The following is a 13,481-nucleotide window of genomic DNA, read 5'->3' on the forward strand; positions in this document are numbered from 1 at the left end:
CAGAGAGAGGGGGTGACACTGTGAGTGATACACAGTGAGACAGCCCAGGTAACGGAGCAGCTTAAGAGACAGTCTGACATTCACAGATGGTGAAAGGGGAGGTTTGTAAGAGACTGTTAGCCAAAAGGAGAGAAAGTGAGAGACAGCAGCAGAAACATTTCCTACACACAACGAGAAGTGTAAGAGTCCACAGTAAGAAAGATCCAGATACTTACCGGGCTGTTAAAGAGCGGCCGGATAACAGAAAGCCGGGGGGGGGGGGGGGGGGGCTTTTCCTGCAACTTGAGTATCCTTTACATGTTACCCACGCACCTCACAAATGTTTAACCCTTATCAGGCCTGCAACGCGCCTACATGGCAATATGTGAGATAAGAGCGCTGGTAATAATATTGGCCTGAGTGGCTTCTACATTGGACACTGGGACTAGTAAAATGGACACTTGCGCAGCGTCCTTGTGTGTTGCAACATATATATCTCTCACAAACAAATACTCTCGTGGCTAACGAAATGCTTTTATTTGTGCGAGCTTTCGAGATCCAGTGATCTCTTCTTCCGGCGATGTTACAATGGATAAAGCAAGAAAAGTTTTACATTAAAACAGGCTGGAATATTATCTGTGGGTGAAACCTATCCCTCCCCCCTGTGCAGTATGCGGTTTATGACTTTAGGTGTTAAATGTCAAACGCACAGGGGGGGAGGGATAGGTTTCATCCACAGATAAGATTCCAGTTTTAATGTAAAACTTTTTCTTACATCGCCCGAAGAAGAGATCAGTGTATCTCGAAAGCAAATAAAAGCATTTTGATAGCCACAGAACGGTATCAAGTGTTTGTTTTTAATTATTAACCTCGGCTAACACGGTACAGGTATGTGTGTGTGTAATGGGATATTGTTTTAATTACGAGTGAGCCCCACCGGGTTAAGGTTGCCCAGGGGGCATAAAACACCGGTCAATATATACACACGTGTCGTCTGGTATTATTCAAGGGGTCCAATTATGGTGCAGTGACGGAGGAGAGACTCCGGCCCAACAACAGCGCATATAGTCTGTGGAAATAAGAGAGGTTGCATTTTTTTATTTTAATTTATAGGTTGAACTTGATGGACGTACGTCTTTTTTCAACCTCATCTACTATGTAACTATGTAATTGATTTTTTTAAACAGCTCATCAGCATATTTAGCTTTATAACGAAGATTTGATCACCCTTAACATAACAGGCGTACTTTTTGCATCCTGTGAAATTTATGTTTTTTTTTAATTTTTTAACTAGTAACATAGTAACATCATTACTTTGCAAAGAACAGAGCAAAACAGGCAATGTCCTTGCAGATTTGATGACTGACAACCCGCCTTATCAATAAAATGAGATGAAGGTTGTCCAAGTTCCAGGAGGGAATACCTTTAATAACAGTGTTTTGGTTACCAGTGTGTGCTGGGTTTTGTTCATAATAATAAAAAATGTAATGCATTATAAACACATTCAGTCACATCAGGCTGCTCCCCCCTTCCCAGCGCGGAAGGGGTTAATTATAGGCTACGTTTGCCCAGAAGCAACATGGCCGCCGCGCCTTCCTGTCTTCCCGTGACTTTGCACGTCAACGGCAAAGTCTCCCTTCAGTGTGAACTCCCCGGATGTGACCGTGCCCCTCGCAGGCCGCCGTAGTTAAGGGAGCCGTTACGTGGCACTCGCTGCCTGGTGAGGTGACGCCGCCTCTTTCCGGAGCGAGGCCCAGATTGCGCCGCGCGGCAGCAGCTCCAGCTCCTCTCCCTCGGGTCACCCTCCCGCTCTCTCCCTCCTCCCCGGGTCACCCCTCGCTCTCTCGCGTCCTTTCTTTTCGGCGCCATGTTGACTGTGTCCGAGCTGGTGGCCCTGGTCGCCTTCCTCTCCGCCACGGCCTCCGGTTACTTCGTCAGCATCGACGCGCACGCCGAGGAATGCTTCTACGAGCAGGTCACGTCCGGCACTAAGATGGGCCTCATCTTCGAGGTGGCGGAGGGGGGGTTCCTGGACATCGACGTGGAGGTGAGGCCGGGGATCCGGGCCCTGTCTGGGGCACACCACAAGGGTCTGATAGGGGCAGGTGTGCCAATTCGTACTAGTGCCGCTCGGGTCCCTATGTCACCACCCTGATAATGCTCAGGCCTCTGTGACCTAATCGTCCCAAAGAGCTTTCGCCCCCCCCCCCCCCCTGTCACCCCACTAATACCATATGCTGATATCAGGGACAGCACCTACATCGTGTGCTGTCACCCCGTCCCACGCATCAGGGACATCACCCCAAACAGTGGGGACACAAGTCTGTCAGTGCATCAAGCTGTTACTCAGCACTTGTTGCAGAATTAAGCATTTATAGGGGATCTGTCACCCCATTACCTTGTTATCTAGGGCACAAAGCTTTCATCCCTGCAACTCCCTCTGTAAATATCTGTTACATCGGCACCTTCGCAAATTCATCTTGCACACTGGCCTGTCACCAAAACAACTCATTGCAGACAGTAGGGACCTTGTCCTCGGGCCACCCATCTTTCCAGAAATAGACCTATTGCCCCACCAAGAAGTTGGACATTGGGGCCATATTTGTCCCACCAAAGTTAAGGCATCTGGGGTGCAGACCTGTCACTCAAACACACATTTTGGCTATTCAAATACTACAGTCAGTTCTGTAACAAAATCGGTGAAATTCCGCACCAACACAAAGCGTAGCACTTCCCATCAACTGACACAAATATTGTGCCACAGCAGCTAATAAGCAAATGATAAAATACCCTCTCTGGTTACTTAAACATCAGTGGGTACAGCAGTTACTCCCATATATGTGGCATCGGGGCCCACTTTATTCTTGAAGCACATCACACGTTTTTAATTGAATATAATGTTTGCATGTGAATAAGTGCAGTTTAGTGATTCACAAAGTTACATTTAAAGTAATAAAATAGTGTTGTGGTCTTGTCTCACAATAAAAAGTGAATGTGATTTCTAGACCTAGTCTCTCCTTTAAATGTCATTGTAACGATCTTGTAATTTAAGGAGTTCTGTGTGTGCCGAAGTGGCTGTCATGCCGTTTTTGGCTAACAAATCGCCATAGACTTAAACAGGGATTTTTGTATGGAAACAGTACGAACAGTCGTATATATATATAATATATATATATATAATCACTAATGCTAACTTTCTATTTCAGATTACGGGGCCAGACAATAAAGGCATCTATAAAGGAGACAGAGAGTCTAGTGGGAAATACACATTTGCTGCTCACATGGATGGAACTTACAAATTTTGTTTTAGTAACAGAATGTCAACCATGACTCCCAAGATAGTGATGTTTACTGTCGATATAGGAGAAGCCCCCAAAGGTCAAGACATGGAAACAGAAGGTGGGAATGGTTCTAGTGGCTGGGAATATTGGTTCCTAATCCCTGTCACAAGGGTGACCTGTTAATGGTTTTGTCACCAATGATTACTTGGTTTAAAATTTGGTTTGTTCACTTATAAATTAAACTCCATTATGTTACAAGCAGAAAATCAACCACGTAACATTTTATTTGACAGAAATTATTGATGCAATTATATAGGAGAAAAAACTTCTAACAGCGCTCTAAGGAGATAATAACAGTGATGGGTATAATGTGACTTAGACAATAATAGTGCATAAATAATATATATACAATATTGTGCAAATAAGTGAAATAAGTAAAATGAAAAATGCTGCTCAAAACCCTTGGAAGAATGATCCACAGGAATCCCTCTTGCTGGAACGTGTGGAAGTTTGAAGGGGAGCGCAACTCATTCGGTGGTGAATATGTGGAATGAAAAATAAACACAATAGTGCAACACAGTCTCTATAGATGTCTCTCCAATTTCAGTAGGCTTCTATAAATTCAGAACTCACTTTTCATCTGAAATCAACGAGCATGTAACCCAAACTCAAGTGGGTAGTGAATGATGTGTTAGGATCGTGTAGTCTCTCTCTCTCTCTCTCTCTCTCTCTCTCTCTCTCTCTCTCTCTCTCTCTCTCTCTCTCTCTCTCTCTCTCTCTCTCTCTCTCTCTCTCTCTCCTTGGGGATGTCTGGATGTCACTCAAAATGATGTAATGGCAGTCGTGTATAGATGAGAAAACGAAAAGCCAAACATAGTGGGTACCGTATAAAAGTAACAATTTGAATCTCTAAAAACCATATAGGTGTATGCTTACATCAATAAAACATGTACTGGGCACATAAGAAAGTGAACTCTGCCTCCCAATTCTCACCCCCTCTGCACGAATCTCCCGTCGCGTCACTTCCTGACGAAGCGAGAACAGCGAAACGCGTTGTCAGAAGCGCCCTGCTGACGCCACTCACCTGCACTGGTCTGCACCTGGGATCCCCTTCATTCAGTGAATTCACCCGCGCCGCGATACCGGAAACGAAACGCCGGCAAACTGGAAGTGACGCGACGGGAGATTCGTGTAGAGGGGGTGAGAATTGGGAGGCAGAGTTCGCTTTGCTTATGTGCCCAGTACATGTTTTATTGATGTAAGCATACACCTATATGGTTTTTAGAGATTCAAATTGTTACTTTTGTATGGTAAACACTGTTTGGCTTTTCGTTTTCTCATCTATACACGACTGCCATTACATCATTCTGAGTGACATCCAGACATCCCCAAGAACCCTAGGATACAGAGAGAGGATCTACACGATCGTAACACATCATTCATTACCCACTTGAGTTTGGGTTATATGCTCGTTGATTTCAGATAAAATGTGAGTTCTGAATTTATAGAAGCCTACTGAATTTGCAAATATATAGGAACCTGGTAGATATTGTTGACGAGTTTGTAAACCAGCTTTTTATCTCCAATTTCAGTGGAATGTTTTAAATGTTAGATTTGCTAACCAGTCACAATCCTTAAGTATGTCTTTCTTTGTGATGTATCCTTCATAGCTTGTATTTAGACATTGTGAGCCATTTGTGATAAGAGCAGTGTGCTGACGCTGTGTTGCGTATTCATCAATAATCACAAACCCCGTCGTTTAATAAACCTTAACGTCCTCTGTGGTAGTTACACTTGATGTCCCCATACTCGCTGAAATGGGTTAATCAGCCATGAAAGCTGAAGCATATTAAATCTCCTCTCATTACATATAATGTGCAAACAGCCCAGAAATAGGTTACAAGCTTTAACTCTCTAACAGTCTCATGCTTTTCCATTACAAAACCCCATCTATTTCCTTACATGAACACAAATCATTATTACAGAGGCAGAAGCACAATTACTTGTCTCTTCTGTCCAAAGGTGGTTTTAAATTTGACACGAGCCGCATCTTTTTGGCATTTAGCAGTCGGTCATTCTGGTTTGACTACTTTTACATCTAGCTTAAGCTTTATTCATCACACCCTCCTTTACCTGTTCTCATCTCTTGTACTTCTCCCCAGGTGGTGGAGATACATGGGATGGTATGTCTTCTGCACTTTGAAAGCTCCCTTGCATTCTCCTCCTGTTTTTGCGGAGTGAATTAACTTCTAATTTGTGCTTCCACGTTTATCTAACCCCCCTTCGTGTCGGCATGGCAGCGATTTTCTGTTGACGTAGACATTGGGCAACATTTGGGGTGGTTACTTTCCTAACATGCCTTAACATTTCAGTTTCTGAAGCATCGAGGTGTTAAGAGCTAGCATGCTGTTTGATGACATCTTGCTCAGACAAGCTTTACAAGACCAAATTCTAACTGGATACTGCTTTTGTCATCTTAGTAAAATGCATTTCATTAAAAAAAGTATGCAGTGTAAACATCGGTTGTGTATTTTTCTGAAGCATGCAATCTTACCTTTTAAAGATCCAATTTCATATACTTTATTAAAAATAATACAGTTTATGAGCTTTGCTTCCATTCTGAAATCCATGTGATTTTTTCTTTAACGTGCTGTAGAGTTTGGGGGAACTTGAAGTTTAGACGGTAGTTTATTATTATTAAAGCCTTCCAGTCCCTCATTGTAGGTGATGATAGGACTGGGGTTGATTTTAAGGTATATATTGGATGTAACCTTTTAAAATTGAAATTACTTTAAAAAGAAACAAAAGCTGACATGAATGGTATAGCAAGTACTTCTGTTTTAAATGCTTTGTTAACACTTTCCCTGCCAGAAGGGCCAGCAAACTATTACTCTGAAAGAGGTGTGTGTGTGTGCTTGGTTACCATAGCCTTAGATTTGCTGGTTGTAAATATTAAACATAAGCACCTAAAAAGAACATTGGCTGTTCTGACTAACGTTTGATTGTATTCCAGTTACCATATCTTAAAATATTTAATTGCACTTTTTTTTTACATGGTTGAATTATTAAACATTGATCGTATTGGTTTATAATTGAAGCTTGTAAGTCCATAATAACATTCATTAATTTTGCTTGTGCAAGGGTCTGCTCTGTAACATCGCAACTGAAAGGAGTTTGCAGAGGACATTAGACCCTCATGTTTTAGCGTGACCATATGATATCAAGTGTCTTAATCATGTGGAAATGGGCGTGTAATGTTTTTGTTGTTTAAGCATGAGCAGTCCGTTTTTAATGGTATTTCCAGTCATTTATGTTAATCTTTCTGTGTTATTTGTTCCACAGCACATCAGAACAAGCTGGAAGAGATGATCAATGAGCTAGCGGTGGCCATGACCGCAGTGAAACATGAGCAGGAGTACATGGAGGTGCGGGAGAGAATACACAGAGCCAGTGAGTCACCTCCTTAAATATCTATTCACCTTGGTAAGGGTGGGAGCTGGTCTCCAGCAGACGGGGTGCTTAACACAGGAGTGGGCAACTCCTGTCCTCAAGGGCCACCAACAGGTCAGGTTTTCAGGATATCCCTGCTTAAGCACAGGTGGTGCAGTCGAAGATTGAGCAACTTGTGCTGAAGCGGGGATATCCTGAAAATCTGACCTGTTGGTGGCCCTTGAGGACAGGAGTTGCCCACCCCTGCATCTAAATGATTACCGTAGATGTGGTCTGTAGGCGGGAAAGGTTTGATAGCCTTTAAACGAAGGTATCTAAATACCTTGGAGAGGGGTACTGTAGTTATTATAAAACAGGGAATGTGGGTGTAGCTGTTACTACATCTAAAGATCCAATTATCTTAACTGATTAAACCATTTTCTCTCTACAGTTAACGACAACACGAACAGCAGAGTGGTTCTGTGGTCCTTTTTTGAAGCCCTTGTTCTTGTTGCCATGACTTTGGGACAGATCTATTATTTGAAGAGATTTTTCGAAGTCCGACGGGTGGTTTAAAGAAAAGAAAAAAAAAAGCTGGGTTTTTGTTAATTTTTTTTTTTTTTTTGTCCTAGCTAATAATCCGAAACTCATAACTGTTTTTTGTTTCTAACTCCCCCACCCCCCTCTCCACTTCCAACAGCTTGGTCATAAGAACTTCACTTGGCCTTCAAGGATTATTTCCCCAAAATTTAGTTTAGGTTTGTTTCTGAAATGCCCCATGTGGAACTTAACATCTTTGTTACAAATATTACTCTGCAGGAGAAACCCTAAAACGTGAAATAAATTGACATCTGACCCAGGGGAGCGCAAACTTTTGCTGCTGCGCCCCCTGCCTTTCCTCCTCTGGTGCTCGCGTCCCACCTCCCCCCTTTAACGTGATGCGGCGTCATTTGATGCCATGTTGCCATGGACACAAGTCCTGACACCGGTAGAGTAAAGGTAAGTTTAGAGTTGCAGAGGCCTGACGCGATCCCCGGCATTTAATTTAAATGCCTTAAGGAAGAGTGCAGGGCCTCTGCAATGCTGCGCCCCCCAGAAAAATCTCACGCACCCCTGATCTAACCGATTCTCTAGAATAAGTATTGTGGTACCAGACTGGAACAGAAATGCAGCTACAGTATACATGTATCCCGTACCAATTCGTTCTTTCCATACTTGAGGCGTTTCTATTGACTTCGCTCCTACAGAGTTTGATGGTATCATAGATTAGACTACTGAGAGAATTGGCAAAGGAAGTATAGCTTTGAACACATTGCAAATCAGAGCGGTTACCTTTAATCTCTAGAATGATAGACCTGCAATGCATTGTACATTACAACATTTTCTTTTAATGCATACAAGAGGTGTGGAATTCTATTGCATAACCACTATGCCAACTACGGTAGTGTCACATTTTTCTGTGCTGCAGTGGTTAGCAGGCAAGGGTGAGGCAAACATCAGCATGCCTGACTCTCCTGCGTGTGGGATCCGAAACCAAAAACCACGTTGCATCCTCCCAGCCAAGTCCTTGTAACCTCTCTGCCCCCCAGTGACGTTGTGGATGTTCGTATCATTCACGAACAGCGCATGTGTACTCTGCCGCCAGACAAGAGAGGCTGCTGCTGCTGGTCACCTTATCACTGGGCAGAGCAGCCACTGGACTTGGGTGACACACAGGACATTGACAAATAAACGAAGTCACCTGTATTTATTGGTCATTTTCAGCATGACTTCTACTTTATTGATCCTGTAGGTAACTAGATGCGTCTGCAAGTGGTCATAGCTTTTAATTTGTCCCGCATAAGTTTTTTATTTTTAATCATAAAAGTTGATCCCAATACAAAATCGCATATACAGCAAACTAATTTACATTTCCAGCATGCGATTAGTTCTACTTCCACTAGTCCCATTCAGTCTCTTTCCATCAGCTTGTGGGTAGGATTACATCTTTATTTGTGCTTGCTAAATTCCATGTACACACACTACCGGTGTGAGATTTAGAAAGTGAAATGCATTTTTTTTTTAAATTTGTATTTTCCGGATTTGTTTGGTTCCAGCGCTGTATGTTAATACCACCTTGTGTGCAGTGTGGTGGCAGAAAGATCATTACAATGAGTAGATGCATTTTAATCTCCCAGTGGTACCCCTGCTTCGCCGTTATATTTTGTTCTGGCGCTTGCTATGCTTCGTACGTTCTCTTTCTTTTTAGTTTATGTGGGTTTCAATTTCTGTGCAGAACGAAGCTACTTTTTTTTCATCCTTATTTTTGCCGTTTAATGAAGGGTTCAAAATTAAATCAAAAACTGGCTTCTGGTGTGGGTGCAGATCAGGATTATGTAGTCGCTGACGTAACTTTAGTTGCTTGTAATTTTTTTTTTTTGTTTCAATACAGAATAAATATTTACAAGTAACACAACTGTTTTGTATAATTAATTTAAGTTTTCTTACAGGTTTTCATGTTAAAAATAACATTTTCAACTTTGGGCAAGACCTTTATTGCAGCAGCTTTAAGAAGATTGACCTATTCTTTCTTTCTTTGAAGTCTGTTGCGTGCCAATTCTTGTTAAAATATCACTTTTCGATTGACTACTAAGATGTAAATCTAAAAAGATGCTTGTCTAAATATTACCCGGGTTCAGTGAAAAATAAACACAACATTCTTTTAAATAAAGTGTATTAGTTTGTTTTTGTTGGTGTGATAATGTGCATTATTAAAGGGTAAACAATTTCCAGGCCTGCATTATGAGACCCTGAAGGCTACAACATTGGAGTAACTGCAGTGTTTGCTCAGTTACACAGCAAAAGAACCAAAACTGTACTGCGCTGTGGAATGTTGGAGCCATACAAATAAAAGCTTTTACTGGGACTGGACACAGCTTCACTGTTTGAGCGGGGGGGTTGGGGGGGGGGGGAGAGTTGTGTGTTGAGAATGAAGAGGGCAGGAAGTATTGGCTGGGGTGATGTGTGAGCAAGGTTTAAGAAGCAGGGTTTTGGACAGTATTTTGAAGCCATTTAATGTGCCCCTCTCTTCGCCAGTATGGAGGAAGTGCGGGACACCGCAAGTGCGTAATAAAGCATGCCCACTGTGGTCAGCAGCTTTCTGCCGGTTCCCTGGTTATTCGTTTCCCAGTTGCCGTGATCCCCGGCAGAGGAAGAGAGGGGGCAATAATGAACAGTGCTCTGGCAGGAAGCAGCTGCCCGCAGGGGGCAAGGAGGCTGTAAATAGGCAGGAAAATAACTAGAGCAGTGAAAACAGACGTGAAGGACAGTATGGGGAAGAAATCTTTATGGGAAGTGTACGTGGTGAGGAGGCACGCTGCAAGAAAGCCACTGAGGCGCCTGTGCTGAAGCAGGGACTAATTGAGCCACCTGTGCAGAAGCAGGGATATCCCAAAAACTGAACATGTTGGGGTTGAAAACTGAGCCACTGATTGAGCTACCTGTGCTGAAGCAGGGATATCCCTAATACCTGGCCTGTTGGTGGCCCTTGAGGACTGGAGTTGGCCTTACGAGCTCTAGCTGTATTTATTTTTTGTGTTCTGTACTTGCTAAAACCAGCTGCACTGATTGTGCTCATTCCTGTCTGTGTTTAAGCGCCAAGGAGCACTTAACTGCCTCTCTCCCATTGGTTGTAGCTCAGAACCTCCAGGTAATTACATCAGTTTGAAGATTGACAACAATGTATCACGCCCATTATTTTATGTACAGACGGGCCCTGCTAATACAGCGGTTCCGTTCTATGGCCCTGCCGCAAAGCAAAAAAAATGTTGGTGTCTGCGCACGTGCAGACCGGCAATCCCCCCTTCTACGCATGCGTGATCTCCGTTCTGCGCATGCGCAACCTCTCCACCCCCTGTTCTGCGCATGCGCAGACATGGCGGCCCCCTTCTCGGTACCGCTGTATGAGCGGAACGCCAAAAAGCGGGGCCCTACTGTACACATTTGCATGTACAAATAGATCCAGAGATACAAGTGTTTTATTTCTGACATGATCTTTGCCTATGATAAATTGTATGTGGCCTCGGATATAGTAGGTGTGTGAGTGCGATGGTGTGCAGAGGGGGAGGCGAGTCCGTGACATCACGTGAGCGGGTCGCTCTCATTGGCTGATGTGCGCACGTGACCAGGCCGTCGCGCGACAAAATCAAATATTTTGTTTCGCGAAAAATCGGCCCCGTCGTCACTTGTGCAGGCCCGCTCTTTGGCCGTCCTCATTGAGGTACGGCCTTTTGTTTGCGGCGCGCATAACGTCGCACGGACTATGGACGCGGGCTTACTGTGATGTCATAGGAGGTTCTCAATCGATCGTAAGATCCTGTAGACATATTTTCCTGTGCCCGAATCCTAGAATTCGGAATGAACGGGCCACTTTAGGCGAAGGTGCAAAACGTGACATTACACAGTATTACTTATATATTTTATTTTAGGTCACTGCTCCATTTTAACCCCTTCTTGTCAGTAAAGCGGAGGAATAAAAAAAGTTCATTTCGCTTCTATTTTTTGGGGGGACACACACATTTTAATAAATGAATACATTTAAACACAATACGATATATAAAAAGGAACAATAAATATCAGGCGATTAAGAAATATGTAAAATAAGATGAACACAATGTAAACATTTGGGGAAAAAAAAAGTGTATATGTAGAAATATATTTAAAAAAAAGCAATCCAAAGCAGAGCAACACATTGGAGCACTCGCCAAAACAAATAAGAAGGTGGCGTGCCTGTTAATCTCAGCGAGAGCAAAGTGGTGTTCAACAATTGTGTCAACTCTACAAAGATCGAAATAAATGGAATAGAACTGGAAGAAGTCTCAGACTGTGTCTACCTTGGCCGGCAAGTATCAATGGATGGGAACCTCTCAAATGAAATCAGTAGGAGAATGAAGATGGGATGGTGGCGTTTGGAAGGAACTAGACACACACTCAAGGGAACATTCCACGGTGCCTCAAGAAGAACGTTTTCGGCCAATGTTTCCTACCCGTGCTCACGTATGGATGTGAAACGTTATTATTCAGAAGCTTCAGACAACACAAAGAAGCATGGTCAGCTTCACTAAAGAAGCCATTTAAAGGGTTAATTTTGCATACTCTGTGAAAATGCCGAGATCGACATTCACACAATCCAAATAAAACATATTTTCCTGGTGTTTGGGAGAGTATACCGGAGTTAGATAGTGATGGTTCAGAACACTGAGTGACAGTAGATATAGGGCCTTGAACAATGAATATATGCTTTATGCTGTCTCTCCATACTAAACAAGCCTAAAATGAATAGGTTCATTTATAGTTAGAAAAAGCCTTGCTTGAGGAAAATTACCTCATAGCAGAAAGAAATAGATAGCCAAATACGATGCTCTCCGTCTATAACCTGTGTTACATCTCATTCCTGCTAAGAACTGAAGATATTGTATATTGTAAAATGTCTCAGGAATAAATATATTAGAATTGCAAGAAACCTGTGTCGGGATCTGTATTTTCACACAACAAGGACTCTATGGTATTCATAGAATAAAAGAACAAATCTCATTTATTTTCAGTGGGTATTGCCTGAAGAGCCAACCAACAAATTCCAGTCAAAGAAAACAAGAAGACAAGTATTCCCAATGTTTGCACTCTACTTAAATAAACTAAGAGCAGGTACAGTTAAATCAGCAAATTGATTACTCATAGAAAATCAAATGGTAATTGCAAAGAGGACCCTATAGCGCACAGGAGAGAAGAAAACAAAAACAGAACATAAAGAAATCCGTAAAAAATAGATATTCCCTGCTATAAAGAGATGCACTTACAAGATATAAATTCAAATCAAGCAGCACAAATACTCTTAGCTGGATAAGTTGGCGAAGGGAATCCACATCACCAGACTTCACTTAGTTCCTCTATATAGATGCAGAAGCTTGGCTCAATCAGAAGGGATTTTCTTCACTGGGGAAGCTTCCTCTGAACTGTTAGGCCGAGTCCATAGAAGGACAGGCTGTGCTGAGGCGTGCGGACACTCCGCGCTGAGCCCCTGCATCCTCAATGAGGATGCCTTGAGAGGGGGCTTACGCGAGCGTCCGCAGGCGTGCTGAGGAGTTGGGGGTTTCAGCCGAACGCCAAGCTGTTTTTCAGCGCGCTGTCGGCTGAAAACCTCCAATCAAAGCACAGCAGTGTCGACGTCACGGCGCCGTGACGTCGACGTCAGTGCGTCGCGGGCGATTGGCCCAGCGACGTCACTGCCCCGCCTCCAACCACCTCCCCCCGGCTCCGATCGCGCCCGCTGGCTCGCCTGTATGGGCATGAAATCGCCCAGATTTCAGCGGGCGAGCCTCAGCGTCAGCGCGGCTCGGATCGCCTCACCCCTCTATGGCCCGGGCCTTAGGCTCAGCTGGGCTCTCAGATATTGGAGAGAGGGGGGCGTACTCACGTGCAGAAAACAGATTTATTAAGCTAAAACCATCAAGGATATATCCGCAGGAAGAACTCCGCACATCAGCTGTATCCTGCAAAAGTTCAAACACTGCTTCCGAAAGGAACATCCCGCATCCCTCCTTCACGGTATCACCGTGCGCACAGCGTCCGCCTATCACCCGGGAATACTCAGCTGTTAGAGGCGGCAACCCGCGTCCCTCTCTGCCGGCACCTCTGCGTACACCAGACTCTTCCGCGTCGCATGAGATTTCCTACTCGAGTCATCACCACAGAACTGCAGGAAAGCTTCAGTCACGGCTGTTCGTCCTCACAAGGCTTCACCTTACACTCCACATA

The 13,481-nt window shown here is 43.7% G+C and overlaps 1 protein-coding gene across 3 annotated transcripts; it reads left to right on the forward strand.

The window, feature by feature from the left end:
* The first annotated feature begins 54 nt into the window (after positions 1-54).
* TMED2 (transmembrane p24 trafficking protein 2) lies at positions 55-9,399 on the forward strand. Of its 3 annotated transcripts, none has more exons than XM_075568350.1 (5): positions 55-179; positions 3,186-3,378; positions 5,423-5,443; positions 6,603-6,710; positions 7,141-9,399. In XM_075568350.1, the coding sequence occupies exons 1-5, from the start codon at positions 87-89 to the stop codon at positions 7,263-7,265; spliced, it is 540 nt and encodes a 179-aa protein (XP_075424465.1). In that variant the 5' UTR covers positions 55-86; the 3' UTR covers positions 7,266-9,399. The 3 variants fall into 3 exon arrangements, with proteins under 3 accessions (XP_075424465.1, XP_075424463.1, XP_075424464.1); XM_075568348.1 differs by lacking the exon at positions 55-179 and adding an exon at positions 1,644-2,026; XM_075568349.1 differs by lacking the exons at positions 55-179; positions 5,423-5,443 and adding an exon at positions 1,647-2,026.
* Positions 9,400-13,481: the final 4,082 nt, after the last annotated feature.

The sequence above is a fragment of the Ascaphus truei genome, chromosome 13, assembly GCF_040206685.1.
Source record: "Ascaphus truei isolate aAscTru1 chromosome 13, aAscTru1.hap1, whole genome shotgun sequence".
NCBI classification, from domain to species: Eukaryota; Metazoa; Chordata; class Amphibia; order Anura; family Ascaphidae; genus Ascaphus; species Ascaphus truei.

Coding starts and splice junctions, on each gene's coding strand:
- TMED2 (XM_075568348.1), top strand. CDS start 1,847: ATGTTGACTGTGTCCGAGCTGGTGGCCCTGGTCGCCTTCCTCTCCGCC. Junction 2,027..3,185: donor TCCTGGACATCGACGTGGAG/GTGAGGCCGGGG, acceptor TTTCTATTTCAG/ATTACGGGGCCAGACAATAA. Junction 3,379..5,422: donor TCAAGACATGGAAACAGAAG/GTGGGAATGGTT, acceptor ACTTCTCCCCAG/GTGGTGGAGATACATGGGAT.